Source organism: Pithys albifrons, chromosome 5 (genome assembly GCF_047495875.1).
Source record: "Pithys albifrons albifrons isolate INPA30051 chromosome 5, PitAlb_v1, whole genome shotgun sequence".
NCBI classification, from domain to species: domain Eukaryota; kingdom Metazoa; phylum Chordata; class Aves; order Passeriformes; family Thamnophilidae; genus Pithys; species Pithys albifrons.
Genome location: NC_092462.1, coordinates 4,609,498 through 4,633,105, shown reverse-complemented (window position 1 = coordinate 4,633,105; position 23,608 = coordinate 4,609,498). Strand labels below are relative to the sequence as shown.

General features: G+C 41.2%; 1 protein-coding gene across 8 annotated transcripts in view; it reads right to left on the bottom strand.

The window, feature by feature from the left end:
• Positions 1–23,608, bottom strand: part of BLTP1 (bridge-like lipid transfer protein family member 1) — a 99,168-nt gene that overhangs the window by 24,019 nt on the left and 51,541 nt on the right. For 7 of the 8 annotated variants that reach the window (XM_071555511.1, XM_071555512.1, XM_071555514.1 and 4 more), the window contains exons 38-57: positions 23,435–23,585; positions 22,497–22,649; positions 21,030–21,270; positions 19,897–20,045; positions 18,221–18,440; positions 17,149–17,307; positions 15,410–15,585; positions 15,143–15,318; positions 13,825–14,531; positions 12,503–12,730; positions 11,438–11,531; positions 10,398–10,448; positions 7,637–7,843; positions 6,488–6,726; positions 5,644–5,888; positions 4,623–4,728; positions 2,547–2,644; positions 2,060–2,245; positions 1,152–1,320; positions 455–666 (exon numbers count right to left, since the gene is read on the bottom strand). In XM_071555511.1, the coding sequence (XP_071411612.1) occupies positions 455–666; positions 1,152–1,320; positions 2,060–2,245; positions 2,547–2,644; positions 4,623–4,728; positions 5,644–5,888; positions 6,488–6,726; positions 7,637–7,843; positions 10,398–10,448; positions 11,438–11,531; positions 12,503–12,730; positions 13,825–14,531; positions 15,143–15,318; positions 15,410–15,585; positions 17,149–17,307; positions 18,221–18,440; positions 19,897–20,045; positions 21,030–21,270; positions 22,497–22,649; positions 23,435–23,585 (3,967 nt within the window). The remainder of the gene's footprint in view (positions 1–454; positions 667–1,151; positions 1,321–2,059; positions 2,246–2,546; positions 2,645–4,622; positions 4,729–5,643; positions 5,889–6,487; positions 6,727–7,636; positions 7,844–10,397; positions 10,449–11,437; positions 11,532–12,502; positions 12,731–13,824; positions 14,532–15,142; positions 15,319–15,409; positions 15,586–17,148; positions 17,308–18,220; positions 18,441–19,896; positions 20,046–21,029; positions 21,271–22,496; positions 22,650–23,434; positions 23,586–23,608) is intronic. The other variant, XM_071555513.1, reaches the window with a different exon arrangement.

Here is a 23,608-nt window from a genome sequence, read left to right as displayed (position 1 = left end):
TTGAAAAACCTGTGTATATCTCAAATAGTTGTTTACACTCCCTTTCCTTACTTTAATTAAACAAACAAAAGAGACAAAACATCATGTTAAAGTCAAGTTTTTGGAGTTTCTCCATTTATAACAACATGAAAAGCAAAGGATTCATTGGAATTTGTGATGGCAGCTTTCAAGAAATATATTCCATGCAGAGCATTTCCAAGGACTTCCCAGACTGCTCAGCTCATATACAGTATAAACAAGAATCCATGACATTACCCCACAACACACACAACTTAATTCTTCTATAAACAAGAACATCATTTCTACGACAAGCAATGTCACGAGTGCAATTATCCTGTCTCTTGCACTGGTGTGATGAAAAATTACACTGATGGACATAAAAGCCATGTAAGCACATACAAAATTGGTAATTTAACAGACTTGCAGCCAGTGCTGCTTCAGACATTCTGCTTACCTGAGGGGTGTTTGTGATGGGCAGGCAAATCCCCAGGTCATTGACAGTCAGCTGAAGGAACAGGGTCCCAAAAGCCTGGGCAGAGGTTTGTTGGATCCCAGGCAGCATATCCACTACTTCCTTTGTGGCCATGTGAATGTCTTTATGCAAAGCCATTCTCTGTTCATTCCAGTTGTCATAAGCAGCCTTGTAGTTCAGCCAAAACAGCACAGCTTCAGGGGGAAACCAGAAATGCCTCATTGAAATCAAGACACACCAAAAAATAATGCACATTCACTAAGTGAAGTTGGGGGTTTTTTTCTCTTTTTTACAATTTCTCCATTGCTTTAAGGCTGTGGATGTGTAACAATGGACACACATTCAGGATGCAGTGATCAGGCTCGTGCTGCAAAGGACCAGATGGACAAATCTGATAATTTAGCATTGGAGTTAAAATGCAGAAAGTGCTGCTGTTTTAAGCATTACTCATTTGTGGGGATTTGCAACAGCAACTTTCTCCAAACCCTCTGAAAACGAATCACCTCAGCAAGAGGAACTTTTAATGTGTGGAATTATCAACCTGCTGGCATGGAGTAGATCTCCCAAACTTCTCAGCTACTTAACATTTTGACTTAACATGAAATATGAATTTTGAATAATCAAGAAAAAAAATTTCTTTAGCATGAGGACAAATCTGCAGCAATTGTCTCTTCAATACCTCTGTCAAAGGCCACAGGCTGAGCAAAAACAATTGGTCTGTTCAGGGTAATGAGCACAGCTTCTCTGTCTGAGGAGCCACTGATTTCTTCTCTGAGAGCGTTTCTTAATCCAATTCTTGTCTTGAAATAGGCAACTTGATGAAAGTCTGAGCCAGCTTCTTCATATACCTTAAAATATTCCAAAAAATGGGATGAGGAAAAGGTTTGCAGCAGGGAGGAGTTCAAGGACAAGGTGTAGAGAAAAAAATAATCCAATTGTTGCATTTGGCAAACTATAAAATCAAAAAACAAGTCGTCTCCTTTCCCCTTTTCCTCCTAGAGCCAAAACACCTTTGAGGATATTCAGTATTCTTGCATTAAATTCTGATCACAGTGTTATTTTCCTTATTTATCATAAATTGTGAAGTAAAATAACTATATATCCAGATCCTCTATTATGACAGTACATTAACAGGTTCTAAGATTTGTATTTGTTTGTTTCTAGGCATCACAAAATCCTTCCAAATCACAGAACTAGTGATTCCAGGTAACAGCAGGTTTAGGAACACAAGAGGTACAACTGCCAAACTAAGACAGACAAACTAGGTCAAAATGTAGGTCTAGCCAAGTTCGGGTCTTCTCTGAACTTATTATTTCATTCAAACACCCTAAAAATAAACACAAAAATCAACAAAAATGTTGAGTTTGACCCAGTAGAAAGGCTATTACTGTTCTAAAGGGCTATTAAGTTCTAAGATAGTAATAATATGGGGGAAGAAACAAATCAAGACCTCCATGCCTGACTCCTGACCGCTCCACAGCCAGATTAGATAAGAACAGCAGTGCAAAACAACCTCTTAGCTTGGTTGTGTATTTTTTTCATCACACACTAATCAGAACACAACATGCAAAGATGTCGAGTACTAACCTGATGTTTAACAATCTGGCCTAGTGCCAGATTTAAATCCACCTGGCACTTCCCAAACAGTTTGAGGTAGCTGCTACTTCCAGGCATTGCTTTGGTTTGCAGTCTGTTTGAGAGCTCGAGTTCTATCAATCCAGTTTCGAATCTCACAGCACGCATTGAGGGCGTTGTGGCTGTCACTTGAATTCCCTAAGGAGTAAGGAAGGTGCAAAGGTATCAGCACCTGGTTCATAGATATAAGGAGAAGGGACAAAAAAATCCACCAGAAAAAACAATAAAAACCCCTTTTCACTGTGCAGCAAAAAACCCAAGCAGACAATTTTCCACACATGATGCCACAAAGCTATTTAAAAAGATTACAGGACCCAAACTCAAGGTCTTTAGGTGTTTTTCTTCATGCAGAGTATTCCTGATTTAATAAACTTGGAGATAAAACATCCAAAAGCCACTGATATCATCCAGGACCACTGTTTTGTCATCATAAGATTACCTTAAACTGTAGGCTCAGTGAGTAAAGAAGGATTTTTGGTTTGTCTCCGTCTGTGGTGCCGTCGTGCTCATTCCAAAGAGGAATTGGCTGCTCCCCTCCTGTGCACGTTAAACACACACATGCACAGTTTTTACAAGGAAAACATTGTGAAACCAGCAGATATAAAAAGGTGAAAGTGAACTAAGCCTCATTTTCCTCAGCTGAAGATTGATACAAACAAATGAAGGTTGAATCTAAGACACCAGTGCAGGTTCATCTTCTTACATATAATTAATAGCTCTCTACTAAGAATCAAGGCAGAGAGGCACCTTCCTTCCTCCTGGGAAACTCTCCACAGGAAGGCTCAAAGCCTGTAAGGAATAATAACCAGTTTCCAAAAAGATATGATTTGTCTCCCTCAGCAATGTATCTCCTAATTATCTGACAATAAAAATCAAACACTGGACTGAATACCATGAAAATTGCATGAAAAGAAGAACTGAAGTTTTATCAGTATTTTTCAATGAGAGGAAGAAAGAGTATTTTGCAGTTATTTTATTTTTGGGTTTAATTCCTCATCCTGGCACATTTCATCCCAAGTTACTTATCCCCATAGGCTGTAACTTGGAAGAGCAATCCTGGGTTTATTTCTCCTTGAGATCTGATCTATATTCCATCTTAGTTTACAGGAAGGTTCTGCTGCTGGAAAAGGCTAAGCCATTAGTTCTCTCCATACAAGCCAATTCTAATTACAAGTTATTTGGTGGTAAGAACAAGCAGTTCAATCATAGATTAAAAAAAAAAACCAAATAAGAAGAGTGAATTTTTATCACTCCATTTTGTATCTGGGTAATTTTCTTTTTTTAATCCACATTGCCTTGAACTTCAAGATGCCATTGTTATGAACTCCTCTGTACATTAATCAGCTTTCAGTCTGTGCAATTTCACCTGAAATAATTGGTAATCAGTTATAACATGCAAACAGTATTTCAGTGCAACATAAACCCTAGTTAGAAAACTCACTGTAGTATCTTACACTAGTCGGTATTTTCAAGCCATGGCAATCATTTTGCTCCAAGGCAGGAGGATAAAGCTATTTTCTGTCCCTGTTGTTCTGCATTCCTCATCCAGAGCCATGGATTGCTGGCTCCTGGGGAATTCCCCCAGTATGGAAGGTAACAGCCACATTTGAGAAGCCATCAGGCTGCTACTTGCAACACAGATTTACAGTCTGGAAAAGCGAAGAATGGTAATAAATTCCTCACATAAAAACACAGGGGAGACCAAACTCCAGAGACTGAGAAATGTTGTAAAAGCTAATACAGGTTTCCTGGTTTACCTCTGTCTGTTACTCTATAAAAAATATTCTAATAGAATAATGACAGCTGCTGAAGGTTTATTGTTCCCCTAAGCCTTTTCTTACCACCCAATACTAATATATTCTGGAGGAAACAGGGTGTTTAAAATTTGTTTCTTTTTATCCTTCAGGGAATTTGACATTTTCCATTTTCTCCACTGCCACTTCTAACTGCCTTGAGGGCACATCACCTCAACATTTTTTTAATTACAAATGTATACATGAATATATATATATATATACACACACAGAGGGGTATATGAAAGCAAGTAGATGTACACACAGACACTCATTTCACTTAGTTACCACTTTAACATTTCTTTCCTCACAATGTTCCCAACTACTGAGGAATCTTTCCACTAAAAATTAGCCATAGATCTGTAACAGCCTTTTAGGATAACTCACAAAGTGTTCAAATCAAGTAAAGGTGAACAAAGTGAATACAGAGAGTGACCCAGCTAAGACCACATCATGGATAGAGACAGAGGGACTGGTGTCCAGAATGCCAAGTTGTTCTGGTTCTGAGTAAAAAGTCTTGTTTATGATAGAACTAGAACAATTTCCAGAGCTTCTGTTATTATTTCATGCTCCAGCCCTGCTTCTTGCTGCTCTGGGAGAGAGCAATGGAAGAATTTTCAGGTGTCCCTGAAATAAGGAGCTAATCCTGAGAGCTGTATGATGCTGCCCTCAAACAAGGTTTAAGGCTCTTACTCAAAGTTGGTTTTAAGTGTTCTGCTTACCTGAAACTTTCTGTATGACTTCATTTACCTCCTTCATGAACACTTTTTGCACAAATACTAAGTGGTTTAGAAGGTCAGTCGTGAGATTATGTTCAAAGGAACCAACCTGCAGAAATAGAAATTTTTAGAACAAAATTTGAGTTTTCAAAACAGTGGATTTTCAGTCTTCAGGCAGATCTTTTCAAGTCAAATTATATTGTTATTGACACAAGAAAAAAGACAATTATATAGTTTTATATTGAAATTTTTCTGCTATGAATATCTGTCAAAAAACCAAAGGACATACATTACTATGTGAGAAAGTTTATTCTCCTGGTTAAGTTCTTCAGTGGTAAACTTGCTGTGTGTCCAGTCTAATCCTCAAGAGCTGGAGTCTGACTAAGACTGTTTAAATTTGCCAATAAGACTTTTTAAATACAGTTAAAATACAGACATGTTCTAAAACTACTTGCACTTGGCTTTTGCCTTGGCTAGGCAGACCCTCCCTTTAGTTTCAGAAGGTGAACAAATTCAAAGACTGAAATGTTTCTCTTCAGCCAGGAAAACAACACAAGTGGGCTGAAAAAAGAGCAGCACCCGATTAAACTAAAGATGCAAACATCAGAGGTCATCAATTGCAAACATGCCAGACCATTTTTCTGATTAAAGAGGTAGAGTTAGTAATAAAAGCCCCACTTTTGCCCAGCAGGTTGGTTTGTTTTAAGCAGCATCACTTTTCTCCCTGTGAAAACTAACGGTAGAATTGGTACACAAATAGAACTTGTAAGTAGGACAGAAAATTTAGCATCATTTACTAAGGTTATATATATAAGGTTACATCTATCTATGGAGCTGTCTGATCACGAATAAACAAACCAGCTACAATAAAAACAAAATTTTCTTTCAATTTTTCAGTATTGGTATTCAACCTGTAAACCTCAGAGTTCTGAAGGAGGCAGATGATTAAAATAATGTGAAGATGCACACAGAGAAGTGTCACAGATGGCAATAACAAGTTCTCCAGGATGTTTTCAGCACCCACCTCAGCCACACAGCGCAGGTAGTTCCCCTGTAGGTAGTAGCCTTGCTTGGCAGGCAGTTCATCGATGCTCCAGATCTGGTCTGAGTAAGTGTCATGTTCTTCCATGATATACTTCCCTGACATGGTGACAGGGGGAAGGTTGAGACTCGCAGAAGGAGGAATGGTTGACATGTCAGTGGCAGAGACTTTGGAAGTGAAGCGCAATCTGTGGTTTGGAAGCTCAAAATTAAATCTGGTTTGGGCGCCTGTGAAAGGAAGGTGGGGGAAAAAAAGGTATGAACTGGCAAAAGAATCTTTCTTACATCCTCAAATTTAACAACGTTTTTGGAATTTTTTAAAAAACTAAAATATTTAAAATGTTACTGAAGTGCACAGACCTAAAGAGCTATAAATATCCACCCACTTGATTCTGGGTTTTCTTAATTTTTAAAGAAAATGAAGACTCCACCGTAATGAGATGGAGAAAGGAGTCATACAAACCATCTCAGGTGTACTGAGGCCCTATAAGGGCATTCTCAGGTCACTTTATGAATCAGAATTTAATTAATAAAGGATTATAAACTGATTTTAGCAGTTAGAAGGAAGCTTCGTGGAAGAAAGGTATAAAAGGGACATATATCTCTGCCTGTCTCCCTATGTCTGTCTCCCTCTGCATTGGCTCTTGTATTCTCCCTCTGGCAATTTGTAGAACAACCACAGTGTAAATTCTCCACATGGCCCCACCTTACTAAAAAAATAAGCTTCTAGCAACAGATTCCAAGCTCTAGCCATAACTCAACAGAGCTACTTACAGGAAGGGCAAACTAAAAGCAGTGATGTTTCTAAAGTTTCAGAGCACTGTTACCTGTCATTCCATGACTCCTCATCCTTCCCATCTTGTATTCTGCCTTCAGAGAGGGCAGGAGGGCTGCTCCAATGGCTATGCCATCTATCATGGCACTGAACTTGAGCACTATGGGCTTCTTCTCCAAGCCCTCTGGCAGCTGTGGGAATTCATTGGTTTCTACAGGCGTTTGGTTAATGCTCGTCGGAGTCTTTTCAGAGGGCAAAGGAGTCGCCACGTCCTCCTTGGTGGGCTGGGGCCTGTTGGGCAAGACAGAGAGCAGAGAACCCTTGTTGTACCTTGAGAGATGGGCAGATTCTAATGGGATGAAGTTCAATAAAGCCAAGTGGCGTGTCCTGCACTTTTGCCACAACAACCCCACGCAGCGCTACAGGCTGGGCACAGAGTGGCTGGAAAGCAGCTAGGCAGAAAGGGACCTGGGGGCACTAATTGAGAGGAAGCTCAACATGAGCCAACAGTGTGTCCAGGTGGCCAAGAAGGCCAGTGGGATCCTGTCCTGTATCAAAACTAGCATGGCCAGTAGGACCAGGGCAGTGACCCTTCCCCTGTACTCTGTGTTGCTGAGGCCACACCTTGAGTGTTGTGTTCAGTTCTGGGCCCCTCAGTTCAGGAAAGAGATTGAGGGGCTGGAGCGGGTCCAGAGAAGAGCAACGAGGCTGGAGAAGGGACTGGAGCACAAGTGCTGTGGGGAGAGGCTGAGGGAGCTGGGGGTGTTTAGCCTGGAGAAGAGGAGGCTCAGAGGTGACCTCAGCACTGTCCAGAACTACCTGAAGGGAAGTTCTGGCCAGGTGGGGGTTGGTCTCTTCTCCCAGGCACTCAGCAATAGGACAAGGGGGCACGATGGGCTCAAGTTTTGCCAGGGGAAATTTAAGTTGGAGATCAGAAAAAAAATTATTTCCAGAGAGAGTGCTCAGGCATTGGAATGGCCTGCCCAGAGAGAGGGTGGATTCCCCATCCCTGGAGGTTTTTAAACTGAGATTGGCCGTGGCACTGAGTACCATGATCTGGTAAAGGGACTGGAGTTGGAGCAAGGGTTGGACTTGATGATCTCGGAGGTCTTTTCCAACCCAGTCGATTCTATGGTTCTATGGTCAGGGAGGCACGAGCAGCCTGAGTGCCCCCCTAGCTGGGCATGCCCGGAACACTCACGCGGTAGAGGGCTGGCGGATGAGGTCGGAGATCTGCTTGGAGAGCTGGTGGGAGCTGCGCACCATCATGCTGTGCAGCGTGGCCGGGTGCTGAGGGATGTTGATGCTGATGGCCCCCACCTTCACCACGGCGGCGTTGTTGGTTTTCAGCCCTCTCTGGGCACTGTACAGGGCCTGCGATTTGGCAATGCTGCACTTCACCACAGTTCTAACAGGAAAAGGGGACGGGAGTTATCAGTGTGTCTTTCCAAGCAGTTTTGAGCTAAGTGAGTTTCAAGTGTTAGCTGAATTTTAGAGTTACCATAAGTCACTGCATTTATAAACTACACACACATCGCTTTTTGTTTCACTTTACACACACAGATGCACTACATGCCACAAACAACTGCACTACATTTAATAGAACTACAATCATGCATTGCAAAGATACCTGTTAAACTGTTATTCTTGCACAAAGAGAGATCATTTCAGTGTATACACACTGGGCTGCACAGAGACAGACAAATTTGCACACACAGAAACAAAGAAGAGCCTTCCATTTCAACTCCTTTTCAGGAATACTCTCAAACCATCCTTTTTGTAAGAAGACTTGGTAAAATCTGATTTTAGCATCCAAAAATATCAATGGAGGAAATACTTAACAGCCAGTGATAAATGGATTTGTGAATTAATACTGATGTTTAATTCAAACAAACTATTCCAAAATAAGTTGTCTAAGCTTTATTGTGACGTTGAGGAGGATATGGTTCACAATGGTCACCCCAGATAAAAATACAACTGCACAAAGCTGACAGTTTTGGATGTCAAAATGACATTCTGGCATAGCAGAATTCACTCAGCTCCTATTGGAAAAGATTATTGGGGCAACACATTAATGTTTCTCCTCTGTGGTCAATTCCTGGAGGGTTACCCAATGGAAGTATATTATGCAGCCAGCACAGGGTATCACAGCCTCAAAGAGAAGGATGTGTGTTGTGAAGATGCAGCACATCAGCTAAAATGGCTGAGAAAGAGACTCCATAAAATTGCAGCATTCCATGCAAGTTTCTCAAATACTGTATTTTAAGGAGCAAGGCTAAAATACTTCATGTATCATGATTTAAATTGCTCCCTAGACAGCTTGGTTTAATGGTGAAAGCTACAATGTAATTCCACTCCCAGGTGTGGAAATACAAACAGAAAAAAGACATCATCCTTCTGCTTATAAATGAAGAAACAAACAGCACTGTAATGCAACCACAGGCCTATCAACAGCAGATTGACTGAAGCTCAAGGAACATTCTTATATTTTCACAGCTACACAAGAGCTACAAGCAACTTAAAGGTTGGTTTAATGTTTCAGGGTAGACTGTCAAGTAGAAATAATTTCAAAATTTATGAAGAATTTGCAGAAATACGAAGGAGGAAACAAATCTTAATGCACAATTATTTTCAGAAAAAACATTATACAAGGAAATGATACTTAAGAAAAGATCAAACTTATTATAATCCACCTCTTAAATACAAAACCACAATCGTTTATGTCTCGATATTTGCTGATTTCCTACTCTCTCCCTGCTCCCATTCTGACTCAACTATTGTGAGGCCAGTCAAGAACACATTTCCACCCCCATGTGTAACACAAAAACACTACTACATTCAAACCATTTTAACCACTTCTTTAAATAAAAAACTATTACACCAATACTTCAGCAAGATTAACTGTGCTTTTCTGCTAAGGTATTTCCATACTTCATGCTACAAATTAGTTTGCCTCCAAAAAACCTACTTCCATGACAACATGAGGTGTGGAACAACTGCCTGGGTATACATTGATCTGGAATGAGGACTGCATGTTAATTATCTGCAGTTTGCTTACCTGCAGTGATGCACCTGTAACAGATCTGGCTGCACATTATTAAAATCATTCATCAATATTTAAGTTACATACATGTTCTCAGACCCATAATCACTCTCCAGACAAAAGCCTCTGTCCCACTAGAGAAGCGACTACAAGGCTAGCACTCAACAGATTTTTGGGAATGTTATGAGAAGGACAGGAAAAAAGCCAGCAGGAGGCCCATAACAGACAGGAGTTATTACAGAGTCAGCTGAAAACTCAGGCAGCAGCAGATACCTGAGGTGTAAATAAAGTCATTCTGCCCTCCATTCCAGCATCCATGACTCACAGCAGATCTATCCTACAGGGATTTATCCAATCCTTTTATTCATTTATGCTTTTGTTGACCACATCCTAAGGCAATGAACTCAACTGCTCAGGGATGCACAATGAAAAATGTGCTTTCTTCTGCTGGTTTAATGTTGCTACCAGACAAAAAGGAACACAACCCCCAATATTTGCTCTACATCCCTTGCAGTTATACAGTCCACCACCTGTCCTTCCAGAGCTACCTTCTGTAAAGGCATTTTAAAGTTAATCCTGTTTCATCACAACACTGAATATACAAAAGACACTGCATATTTTGGGAGAGAGACCTCCACCCTCAGAGGGTCTGGGGAACATGAAGAGGGTCACCTTCACTACCAGTAAAAGCACAGGCAGAGTTTAAGCCACTCCACCTTGATTGTTAACATTCATAAGTGCTTTTTTGGACAGATATTTAGCAGGCTACATTAAAAGCTTATCTAGGCAGTACTAGATGTTAAACTAAAATGTATTCAAGCAACATTTTCCTACACAATCACACACAGCAGGAATGCAGCCACCAGCTACAGGACACAGAGTTAATTGCAAGACTATTAAACATAATAATATGACATACAGAAATTCTTGTTTGGCTGTGCTTGTAGGAGATGTAGGAAAATCCTCCAGTCTACAGATGAAGATTGAAGAGAAAGCAAGAAAAACAAAAACAAAGCAAATAAAGGATAAACATCCATGCAAAATTAGTCAGTTAATTACTTGTAACCCACAATATGACATTGACATCCAAATTTACCAAGTTGAAGGGTTTGGTTTGGTTCAGGTTTGTTGTTTTTAAGCATTTTCCCCCTTTCCTTTTGTACCCTCCCTATATGGAAGCTCAGTTAGATGATGATGTAAAACAGACATGAAGAGCCTCAGCCACCTTCAAAAAACCCTTCATGGCTATCAGATCAGAACTTTTATTTATCCCTTTGAAACACATTTATTGGAAGCAATTTAGCTGAGGAAATTATAAAATTCTTTATGTTTTAAGTTTTATGGAGCATCTTCCAAACTAACCAGGAATTCAAAGAAGAGAGAGAGAGACTCAAGTCGTGTTATTTACCCCTTGCCTACAACATTCATACTGTAAAACCAGATCACATACTGGGGGTTACCCAGCTAACACCCAAGCTGAGTGAGGGTGATCTGCAACAAACAATTGTGATTCTGCTGCTGTTCTGCAACTCAAACACAAAGAAATTCAGCTAGAAACAAAGCAAAATAATGCATGGCCTTTCTGAGTTTGTGAACCTGGCAAAAAAACCCCCAAAACAATGTGGATGTTGAGCAAGTCATTCATGATGTTCATGCACAAGAAGGGATTCTCTCCCCCTTCCCTGCTCAGTTGTGACAATTCTATAAAGGGTGAAAAAGGCATGTTAAAAGTGTAAAAATAACACAACGAATGAAGCGTCATGGGAGTTAAAAAAGACATCCATTAAAGAAACACTACAGATCTTAAATGGGAATAATCAGCATCAGTAGGTTAACTATTCCCTAAAAATCCTGTATGGTTTGAACCTGTTATTCTCAAAAACAGAAGTATAGGAGAAACAACACACAATTCAATTCTCTGCACTTGAACAACTGGACATTGTGAGGCTTCATACTTACTGGATATTTGGGGTGATTCCCTCCAGCAGGACAATATTGACCCCTCCTATGTGAGCAGTGGCACAGGTCTCAGTCATCTTTTGATGTAGTACATCTTTAAGAAAGAAAGAAAGGTATTCAAAAGCATTTCATTCAGTAAAATACTCCCAGGTGTGCCTAGTGCTTTCATATACATAGTAGCAGTAAAATAATGGAAAAATTACAGTTTTAGTAATATGTTAAGTAATAACAACTTTAAATTGTGACAAGAAGAAAGCTTTTGAAAATGAAAGGAGTGAGTATTTTCCAAGCGAATTTCCTTCATGGCATTCTCTGAAAATCTTGAATCCTTCTAAAATCCTTCAGCTTGTTGAATATTACCATACTACCCACACACATTACACACAGAATCACAGAATCAGCTCTGAAATCATCAAGTCCAACCCTTGATCCAACCCCACTTTGATTACTAGATCAAGGCACTGAGTGCCACGTCCAGTCTCATATTAAAAACCTCCAGGGACAGTGAGTCCACCACCTCTCTGGGCAGGCCATTCCAACGTCTGATTATCCCTCTGGAAAGAATTTTTTTCTGATGTCCAACTTCAATTTCCCCTGGCAGAGCTTGAGTTCGTGCCCTCTTGTTCTGTTGCTGAGTGCCTGGGAGAAGAAACCAACTCCCACCTGGCTACAACATCCTTTCAGGCAGTTATAGAGAGTGATAAGGTCTCCCCTGAGCCTCCTCTTCTCCAGGCTAAACACCCCCAGCTCCCTCAGCCTCTCCCCACAGCACTTGTGCTCCAGTCCCTTCACCAGCCTCATTGCTCTTCTCTGGACCCACTCCAGCCCCTGAATCTCTTTCCTGAACTGAGGGGCCCAGAACTGAACACAACACTCAAGGTGTGGCCTCACCAGCACTCAGCCCAGGGGAAGGATCACTGCCCTGGTCCTGCTGGCCACACTATACAGGCCAGGATGCCAATTGGCCTTCTTGGCCACACTGTTGGCTCATGTTCAGCCTCCTGCACATAAACACACAAAGCTGGCAGCCAGTTTAACTCCAGAGAACACTTTAGCTCATCCCACCTTTCATCTTCTCCTTCAGGGTGAAACTGCCATGGATCCTCTTCAGCTCAGACTCCATGGTGAGCCCCCCAATGTCCGCCTCCAGGTGGGTCCTGTTCACCATGCCGATCCCAAACACGATGAGGGTGACGTGCTGCGGCTCCGCCGTCACCAGGCTGCGCTTGCGGCCGTTCTCCTGCTCGTTCTCGAACACCACCCTGCAGGCCGGCTCCGTGGGGCTCCGAACACCTGCAGCACCGAGAGCTGGGTCAGCAATTGGTCACCAGGCATCCCTGGCACACCTTTGTATTTGTGTTTGAAACCAAGGATCTTGTTAGGCAAATTACCTGTGCCTCGCTCGTTCCACCCTAAACCATTCCAACTGAACACAATGGGCACAATAATGAGTGATGTCATTGCATTATTATTCACAAATACATTCTTATGTGACTGATATAAATATTCACCATTATCTGATTTTATTGTTATGTTAGAAAAATGCCTTGGCACTTTCCAATTGTCCCTTTTCTTTTTGACTGTTTCTCAGCCAAAAGTTCTTATAATTCAGTTTTGGATAAGCAAGTTTTCCTTTTCAACACTCAAGAGCATAAAAACTGTGTAAGAAAATTTACGTTTTGTGCAGATATCGTAACTGGGTATGTTCTTCTGCACGTGAAAGACACTGGCATGTGCTTAAATAAAAGCTCTCCTTTTGACACTTCCTCACTCTTTCATTCTTTAGTTAAAAGAAGCCCAAAGAAAATATGCCTAATGAGTAACTATACCATCCCCTGTGTATTTAGAGCAGCCTAAGTTCACCAGCAAACACAATGATGCTCAGATAGCTCTCAAATTTACTCTGCTGTGCTAAAATATGTCAGAAACAGAGAGCAATGATTATGCCAGATCTCAAACCTTTGCATGCAATTATGGCACAAACACCTGACATCTTTGTGGGACTTTACCAAAATTAGTGTTTCACCTTTCCTTCTCTCTCAATTAGGTTCACAGATTGTTTTTTTGCTGTTGGTCATTTTCAAGGCAGAAATTAACTCCCCTTGCATATTTTCACAGAATGATAATATATAACATTTATAGTAGCCCCTTGAAAACAAAACAGCACCTTGGGAAGAAAAAACTCACTCCACATTACAAAATTAGTGAGAAAGTTAAACTTCTCTTTTATACACTATCTCAGTGAAATAACTACAAGCTGCCCCCATCCTCACCACTTGTGCCTCTGACCCAAGTTAGATGGGGTAGGCAAGTTCCAAAAATTGAGTTATGATCAAACTTTGGAACGCATTTGGGCAAAAGCACAAGCTCTTAGTTACTTGCATTACCTGTTGGCCCAAAAGTTTCAGAAGACTTTTCTAAAATGCCAGTGGGATCAGAAATGAGTGAATAGAAGTTCAGCAGCTTGTACATGTTTTGCCAGCACTCAGCAGAAGGTTCGCTCTGTTCCGACACCGTGATAGAGTCCGAGTCATCCATGTGAATGGTCACGTGGTCAACCACATCCTTTGAACCTTTCCTGGACACTTTGGAAGTCCTTCGTTCTGACCTCCCCAAGGAATTCTTGTTGCGAGACTCCTTTTTGTTGTTCTCGTTGTTTGCCCGTTTGCTCTTGGTGTTGTTGACCCTGTTGCCGCCGTTGAGGCTCCCTCGGGAGCTGCGGCTGAAGTCGGAGGAGCGGAAGTCGCGGTGTTTGCGCGTTTTGAAGGTCGGGGTCGGGGAGGCTGAGCCAGCCGTGTACCTGCTGAGTTTGATGTCTGTCTGCGTGGCCTTGATGTCGTCAATCATGGTGCTGAACTGGTGGATGAGACGCACCAGCGCCATGTCCACGTGCTGGCTGATGGACTGGCAGGAAATGGTGAAGTTGCAGTGGAAAGTGTTGTAGTAGCGTTTGTTCAGGTCGTGGAAAGAGAGGGCATTGGTGGAGTTATGAGGGGTGCACATGGATTTCTCCATCACAACAGCGCTAATACTGAAAGTTTCCAACATCAAAGCTGGTTTGAATTCCAGAGGAGGAAGATTAACAGCTCCTTGCCTAAGGAAACAAAAAGGTACAAGTTACTGCCTTGTTTTCTTTTATGAGTGAGAGTCGTATATTTTTTACATGGTAGTACATCTAATTTACTGGATCCATCCCTTTATTTCCCTTAGGATATCATCTTCTTGCTATAGTTCTAAACATAATAAAATGAACTTTTGCAGTTTCATACTGTGTGCTAACAATCTAGCAATCATTCAGTTCTGTGAAACTCAGTTAATCATTCCATCATATCTTAAACCTTTGCCCAAAACTGGTCCAGAGGAAGAGTCAGCATTTACTCCAAAAGTAACATCATCATTTATAGGATTAATTGAAGAACATCCTTTAAGAGCTACTCAAATCCCCCCCCACTATTATTCCCACCAGCTGTCCTTTCTCCAATCTCCAATTTTCAAAAGCAGCTGAGATTTAAATACTTACAATGCCCAAACCATTCCATAGAAAGCTTAAAAAACCCTCTTCAAACAGGAAGACAAAATGCAAGATTGAAAGAAAAAAGGCCTCTCCTTCTTCCGTGGCAGTGCTTTGGAACACAAAATGATCTTGAAACATGTGATTTCTGTCCTTTAATCAATATACCTGTTTTCAAATCTCTCACAACATACCTTCGGGCTCGCTTGCTTTTCCTTTCCTTGGCTGTGTCTGAGTCCACAATATCTGCCCTGAGGCAGTCCAGAGTCCCTGAGAAGGAGAGGTGCTCCCCAAAGTACATTCGATAGCACAGGGGCACTGCATCCTGAGACTGAATCCCCGTGTAGCTCAGCAGAGGCTTGAAAACAACCTACAAACCAAAACCCACTGATTTAGCTCCGATTGCCTACATTATTCCTGTGTTCCTGTTCCACCATTTGTTGATGCACAACCCCAGTTACCTGTGCATCTGCCAGCTGGACAGCAGGAAAGCCCTGGTTACCCTCTTCCACTCCTGCAATGTCATCCTGACTGGTGCTGTGCTGCGAGTGGGTGCCATCCAGGGTGTTCTGGTCACTGGACAACACTGTGTTGAAGTCTGAAGCAGAAGGAATAGTAGGAAGATTGGGTGCCACACCTGAAAAATAAATACCCATGGAACACTAACACCACAGCGAATTTTATCACCACCGACTGCGTTAATTCAGCAAGGTTAATTACACAGATAACACAAGCCACCCACAGAGAAAATCAGAGCCCTAGTCAGGTCTGTATCCTCACAAAAGTGGCATTTAGTATAAACAAACACTCTGATATTGCTGAAACGGTGAAAAAAAAGGAAGTATCAGTAGTGTTAGTAAAAGAGAAAAGTAAGACACATGCATTTGAGTATTATGAATGACGACAGGTGTTGTAGTTTGGGATTATTATGTAAATTCTCTCCCCTGCCACTTAACTGCCCAGGCCAGCGGTTAACAAAAGAAGCAGTTAACTGTGATCGCTGGGGTGGGGGCAGGTTTGTCTCTTTTGGTTTTTTTTTTTGGATATTCTCCTCAGTCTTGGCTCGGCGGAACGGGGGAGTGGGGGCTCCAAGGAGGCAGGCTGCCCTGCTGGTTACTGCTGGGGTTTTCCCTGGCTGTCTTGCCGCTGCCTACTTCGGATTACTTTTTCCTGCCTTGGAAAAAGTACTGCTACCTGCCTTGGATTTGCTGCTGGTTGCTCGTACCTTTCTGCTTCTTGGACGGGGAACACAGGGGGAAGAGACTGAGTCCATCTGAAAGCTCACTGCTCGTTTGTTTCGCTGGAGAGGGACTGAAACTCACTCTGCAGCCAGCGGGCTGTGACAAGGACACTTAAGTATAACCTTTTCTCCCGGAGGAAAACCTGCTGGGTTTTGTTGTTGTTTTTTTTTTTTTTTTTTTTTTTTTCTCTTATGGTGTTGGGGAAGTGGGTTGCACTAGTCTGTTTACATATATATATATATATATATAGCAGTTATCCTTCTTGTATTAAAATTCCTTTTCTTAAATTTGATAAAGAGTGGTGTGATTATTGTGGAGGAGGCCCCTCCCCTGCTTGTGGGTAAAACATTTTGGTTTTTCCCCTCAAACCGAGACAACAGGTTTACAAGAATAATAAATAAGCTGCAATAAATTGCTACACATCTGTTTCTTTAATACATGTAAGGCTTTCACTTATATATTTTTTCTCCATTTCCTTACACCAGTTAATCATTCCCACTCCTAAGTTACACTTAAAATACAGTCTCAAAGTTTGTGTTTAGTCTCAAAATAATGTTTATATTCAGTCCCCAAATTGAACTAAGAAAGAGCAAGAATTCCAATGCAAAAATTACTCCCCCAAAGCATATGCAAATTAGATGAAAAATAACCAACAAAATCCAAGGAACTCTGCAACAGAAGATGATCCTATGGCTTAGCTTTTGACAGCTGTACATGGTTTTGGAAGTATGTTCAAATGCAAGAAAAAGCTGAATTATGAATGCAGGGTGACAGAAATTAATACAACAGGGGTTTTTGCCATTTTCTGGTTTGCTGAGAAGTCCCACAAGTGGTATTTTGAAATGAGTAAGTCTTGTGGCACACAAGTCACTCACTCCAATCATTTTCAGACAGAAGTGGTAAACACAGGACCAGCCAACCCAAAGTGACGTCTCAAATTCAGCTGCAATCAGCAATACCTGTTGGAAGACTGTTGTGTCCAGACTTGGGGGCAGGACTTTCCTGGACTACACTCCCTCTGTTGCCCACAGCATTCGACATCCAGTTATAGAAACTCACAGAGGATGGTTCAGACAGCAGAGGGTGTTCGGATAACATGTCTGTGGCCATGGTGTTTCCTAAACACACAGAGCAGGAGCTTTAGCATTTGTTGTGTCCAAGTCAGCAAAACCAAGGAGCACAGCACAGTTTTACTGACAACACCTATTTACTACAAAAGAAAGCCCAAATGTCCAGGTTTGTTCCACTAAATAACTTGTCAAACAGCACTACAGGTGCTACCACAGAAGTTACACTATGACACCAATGGATGTTCCACTACAAGTGCCTCTGCACTTGCTCATGTCTACCAATAATTAAAGGAAAGGAGTCATTAAGAAACCAAAATACCTTTTTTTCTGAACAATATTTCAGTCCCTGACAGCAAAGGAGAGAGATTTTAGAGAAAATAGAGTAGCAAATTTATAATTTACATATAGAGAAAAACAGGTAACAACACAGTGAACAAGGAAGATAACAGAGAAGAGATAAAAATTTCAATGTATGTATTTCAAATTTCTAACCCATTTGTTCAAAAGACTATTACTAAAAGTCTGGAAATTATTAAATGCAAATTAAATTACTGAAATATTAGTTTTAGTCCACTTTTTGAGTTACTTACAAAGTAAAAAAATTACAAATAGAGAATGATCACTACATTTATTTATTCAAAAAGGCCCACTTAAGTAATTATGTATTAAACACACAAATTAAAGCTAAGTAAAATTAAGGCTACATAAAGGGGAAAATAGTTTATATATTTTATTAGTTATAATTTCTTTTCCTAACCTGATGCACTTGCTGTTTGCTTCTAGGAAATGGTATGGTGCAGCAATGTCTAGGAACTGCTAATAAAAACTATTATTCTTATTTGGGGGAAAGGAGGAAGGATTTTAAACAGACATGGTATCTCATAGTGACAACACAGCATCTTTTTTAAATAAATCATTAAAATAAAATCCACTCCTTTAGCTCACTTATGCCACATCATACCTGTTCTTGTTAAAGAACTGCTTTTAACTGCAGTTGCACTTCTTTGAGGAGTCCCTTCCAGGAGGTTGTGCAGGCTGGGAAAGCTCCCAGTCAGGTAGCTGAGCAGACTCTCTTTCCTTGGACTCTCCTTGACCGCCATTCCGGAGCGGCCAACGTGCACCGGGGAGTCCGTGGCTGTGTCTCCACTGGTGTAACTCAGGGAATGATATGGATGGATGCCCTTGGGGGAGAAAGCAAAGACACCAGTGAAGGGCAAACTGCAAAAAGGAAGGGACATCTTCTCTGAATATGAGACTGGAACACAATAATTGTACAGCAAGTTATTTGAGAGCTTTGGCGATCTCAGATCTGGTACCAGAGAAGAGCAACAAGGCTGGAGAAGGGACTGGAGCACAAGTGCTGTGGGGAGAGGCTGAGGGAGCTGGGGGTGTTTAGCCTGGAGAAGAGGAGGCTCAGAGGTGACCTCAGCACTGTCTAGAACTACCTGAAGGGAAGTTCCAGCCAGGTGGGGGTTGGTCTCTTCTCCCAGGCACTCAGCAATAGGACAAGGGGGCACGGGCTCAAGCTCTGCCAGGGGAAATTTAAGTTGGAGAGCAGAAAAAACTTCTTTAGAGAGTGCTCAGGCATTGGAATGGGCTGCCCAGAGAGGGAGTGGATTCCCCATCCCTGGAGGTTTTTAAACTGAGATTGGGCGTGGCACTGAGTGCCATGATCTGGTAAAGGGACTGGAGTTGGACCAGGGGTTGGACTCGATGATCTCGGAGGTCTTTTCTAACCCAATCAATTCTATGATTCTGTGATCATAGTTAAATTCTCATTTCTGCTTCTGGAAATAGGTGAAAACACATAAAGGTTAAGGCATATCTTTAAGTGATGCACCTTTATACTGAAGTTAATTGACAAGAAAAACAATGAACAGATGTAGAATATAAGTCAGCTGATCAAGCACCACTTTCATAGTGTCAGGAGCACACCTTCCATGTGCTACAGTTATAGTTCCCTTTTAGACACAGAATTATTCATCTGCAGCCAACAGAACTGCTACAAATGTGACAGTTTTGATCCAGGCCTTTCCTGGTAACCACGTGTAACTAGGGAAAGGCTCATCTCCTAGGTATTCCCCACCCGTTTTTTTTTTCCCCCCTCCCATGTGACAAGGGAGGATATCAGAGAGGGAGACAGGAAGTGTGCGGTCTTCTTGTTCTGGCAAGGGTTGGGAGCAGGGAGTTTTGCTGCTTTCAGTCCCTTGTCAGAGCCAAACAGGAGATCAGAGAGAGGATGTGAGAGAGAGTGTGAGAAAGAGCTGGCTTTCTTCTGAGAGTCGTTGGTAGGATTGTATCGTACTGGTTTGCTTGGGGGTTGGGTGGGGGTGTCTAGTTGTTCCTATTTGTTCTGTTTTGTCCCTTTGTTGTCCCTATTTTCCCCTTCCCTTTCCCTTTTCCCCTGGAAGTTTTCCGATGTTGGGTGCAGATTGTGTATATATAAGCGTTCAGAAACCTTTAGAAAAATACATATATACTCTGACTCAATTCAGTTTCTTTCAAGTTTTTTTTCCCTTTCTTTTCACCCACTTTGAGAAGCGTAGGGAGAAAGAGGGGCAGCTCGGGGGCTGGGAAGCCAAAACAAAACCAAGACAACAAACCACCTTCCCCTGGTGCGTGGTGCTGGAAACTCACCTTTATCTTCAGGACAGAGTCGCTGTGAGTGTGAGTCTTGGACAGCTTCCTCATGATCTCAGCGCCGGTGACGGGCCCCGAGGAGGCGCTGGCAGGGGGAGGCCGGTTGGCTGTTCCCTCCAGGAGCATTGTGTGCTCACTGACAGTGGCTGCAACCAAGCAGATGGTTATTCCTCAGTTTTATACATGTGGGGAACCAAGAGCATCTATTATTAGGCACATTTATTTACAGGCAGTCATGAACTCCCAAATTCTGACACACACCTACACAGCTGTCTAGGCAATGTGAAGACAAAGAAGAAAAACCTCAGTCAGCACCTACTGGATTTGGTTTAATAATCCAAGTGTTTCTGCTGAACCAAAGCAGATGTTTTAGAGAAGGGAATAACATTTTCCATCGTACTGTATGATTACATACAAGTTTCACTCATAAACATATTCAGGTTTGCTCTCTTTAAGCTGATAACTGTTGCCTGGCTTTTAACTAAAAGCAGATTCTCCTCCTGATTTTTTTTATTATTTTTTCCTCATGAAATCAACACAACAAAAATGCTCCAATAACATGTATTATTTATGCCCTTCCCTTCTGCAGTTCTTAAGTCACCTCTGTATCAAATACAAAGCTAAATGAGCAGCTTATTTTAAATTGGCAACATGTAAGATGACAATAGAAATTTTACCACTTCAGTAGTAAAAATGAGGAGGGGGGTAAAAAAAGAAGAGAAAATGTCTTCACAAAGAATAGTTTTAAGCTATGACTGGCAGAATCCATAGAATTGCATCTTACAACTCTTAACTAAGGTCAGAGCCTGCACAACAAAATCCTACTTCTAAGGTAGCAGGTGATTAAGTCGATGTATTTTGTGCAGGAGATAACAAGACAAAGCTTGTGAAGAAAGAGAGGTCTCCTGTTTTGTTTTTTCCTGCACAAGTACTAATTATTTTAATGCTATAATTATAATTGTGAAGATTATAATTATAAGAGTGAAGATGAGTTTAAAATGAAGTTCAATAATTCTAAAATAAAATGAAGACTATAATGTATTCAAGCATTAAAAGAAGATACAAACTCTCTGAGAGGACCTACTTGTCCCCATGACTTTTTTTATGGAAGCAGAAGAACACAAGAGTACCTGCATCAAATTCAAACTCTGCCCCATCAGCACTTGTGTCACTCTGCAGACCCGCCCCGTTGTCCAGGCCCAGCCCATCCTCGTGCTCGTGGCAGGCGTTTGGCTGCAGTTTCACTGGCTGGGCTGGTCTGTGTAGACTGACTCCTTTAAAGGCTGGGGTTACCACAATGAACTTCATCCACTGCCTTGCTAAGGCAACCAGACCTTTTTTTAAGGTGACTAAGGCAGGAAGGCCATCACTCTTTAAAAAAAACCAAACAAACAGTTAAAATTTGTATCACAGCATTTTGAAGTAAACTGGAAGGAAAAAAAGCCAAAGCTGCATTAAATCTTTGTGCTCAGAAGGCTCATGACAAACATGCTGGTACCACACCACGACAATTCAGAGAGAAGCAGCCAAAAACTAAGAGATAAAAATTACAGCTTCATTGAGCATGGTGAATACATTTATCTACATGACCTGAGGGGCCAAAAATAAACAGCAGGAAACAGGTTTATTAAATATAAAAGTAAAAGCACTTCAGTAATTATAAGGCTCTGAATTAGGCTAAAATTCATAGCAACACTAGATTGACAGTAGAAACAGAACTGAAATTAAAAAGATGATGTTTTTTCCCTTGTTGGTAAAACAGTATTTTAAGAACATAAATTTGAGGCCAAAAATAGGGACTGTTTTGATTACACCATTGAACTGTCCTAAAGAAAAAAAAAACCTGTTCTTTTGACCACAAATCAAACTGTGCTATTTCTGCCACAAACTGTGCTATTTCTGATCACTGACTCTCAGCTGAGTATCACAGAATCATGTTGAAAACCAGAGTGTTTAAATCTGACAGCTGCGGAATTGGATTATGAAAATGACACAAAATCAGGAATAAACACTCCTCCTTCTGCCTGATGTTTGTTCAAACAACTATTTCCCACTACAATCCAGGCATTTGCCCTCTAAAGCCATCAAGATTCCTAAGCTTTAAAAGTTTGTACAATTCAAGTTCCTTCTTTAAACTTTATCCCAGTATTTCTATAGGAATGAAAACTAGTTCCAAGGAGAGTGTTTGGAATAAGCCAAACAGGTCATGCACTTGCATTAACAAACTTTAGATCTATTCGAATTTTAAGACCATGAAAAATGAAATCTCATGAAAAGGCCACTGGCATCTGATAAAGAGGCAATGAAATCTGATTAATAATTTTAAAGGCATGCCTTTTGTTTATGATTTGTCATGTATTGACTAATAGCTTGATAAACATTATGCATATATACAGGCCAGAACAGAAATGGCAGAATAGAAAGAAACTGACATGACATCAGTCCTCTCCACTTAGCATTTTAAAGATAGATAGGAGTTTGAATTTTATTTTCTTGTTTGTTAACTTCCCTTAAACTGTTAGCAAATTTAAGACAGTAGAATTGCTACATTTAACACTAAAACACCAAGTTATTTCCAATTTTACAGGGCAACTCACCATGGTGGCATCCTCAATAATGGAGTAATTGGCTTGGTGCAGGTAATGGTGCAATATGTTACAGAGCAAACAGGAAGGATTTTCTTGCAGGAAACGAGCCACTTTGGTGAGCCTGTTGTACTTGCTTCTCAGAGGGAAGTGCACACTTTTATTCTACATTAAAATAAAGTCATTTTCAGCATAGGAACATCATTGCAAATGAGTACAAATGACAGGATTTCACCTCCAATAGAAGCTCTAACTCCATTTTAAACAAACATTTGCCACATGGACACTCACCTCACTTTTAATAGTGTATGTGAAAAATCATACCTGATGCTTATCTGTTGATATGAAGTAATAATACAAAAGACTGGATTCAAACTGCAAATTTTATAAAGTTACTTCTGGACTAATAGACATATTTGCAAAGACAGTTGGGATTTTCAAAGAGACTATTCCTAGTTAAAGACAAAACAGGAATTTTTGTAATTTGGTTTAATGCTAGAAAAGAGGTAGGGAAAAAAAATAAGAAGGGAGGTAGGAATAAGAGACTGCTGCAAAGGATGGTTTTTGAGGCCAGCAGAAAACAAGCCTCACACATCAATTTCTCAGTGCAAGATGGGATCTCAACAACAGGTATCACCTCGAAATCTTCCCACTAGATGGTGCCAACCAAACAAGCAGCAGACAAAAGTATTTCATTAAATATCCCAGGCACTGTAGCCATATTTCTTACTCTTATTTTATCTGGAGGGTCAGAAGCACGAGGCTTCTTCACCAGAAACAGCTGACTATATTTTGCTTTCAAATTTTTTGGGCTGTGCACCCAATTCTTGTGACCAGCTCTAAACTGAAGGTTCACGAGTCTGTCAGTGAAAATATCCAGAACCCCAGACAATATATATTACTTATTGCACTGTTCTGAGATGCCTGTGGTTTTTGTGAAGGCCATTTACCTCCAGAGCCTCAGTCATGATGCAGCCCATAACAGCACAGACCCGCAGGGTCCCCTCGGTGTCCAGTTTATTCAGGGACGATTTCACCTGGTCAATGGGAACGAGCCAAGCGCCGACTGCAGGCGTTGCAGTGCTCAGGAGATTCAGCTGCCTGGGGGGACATGAAGAGAATGG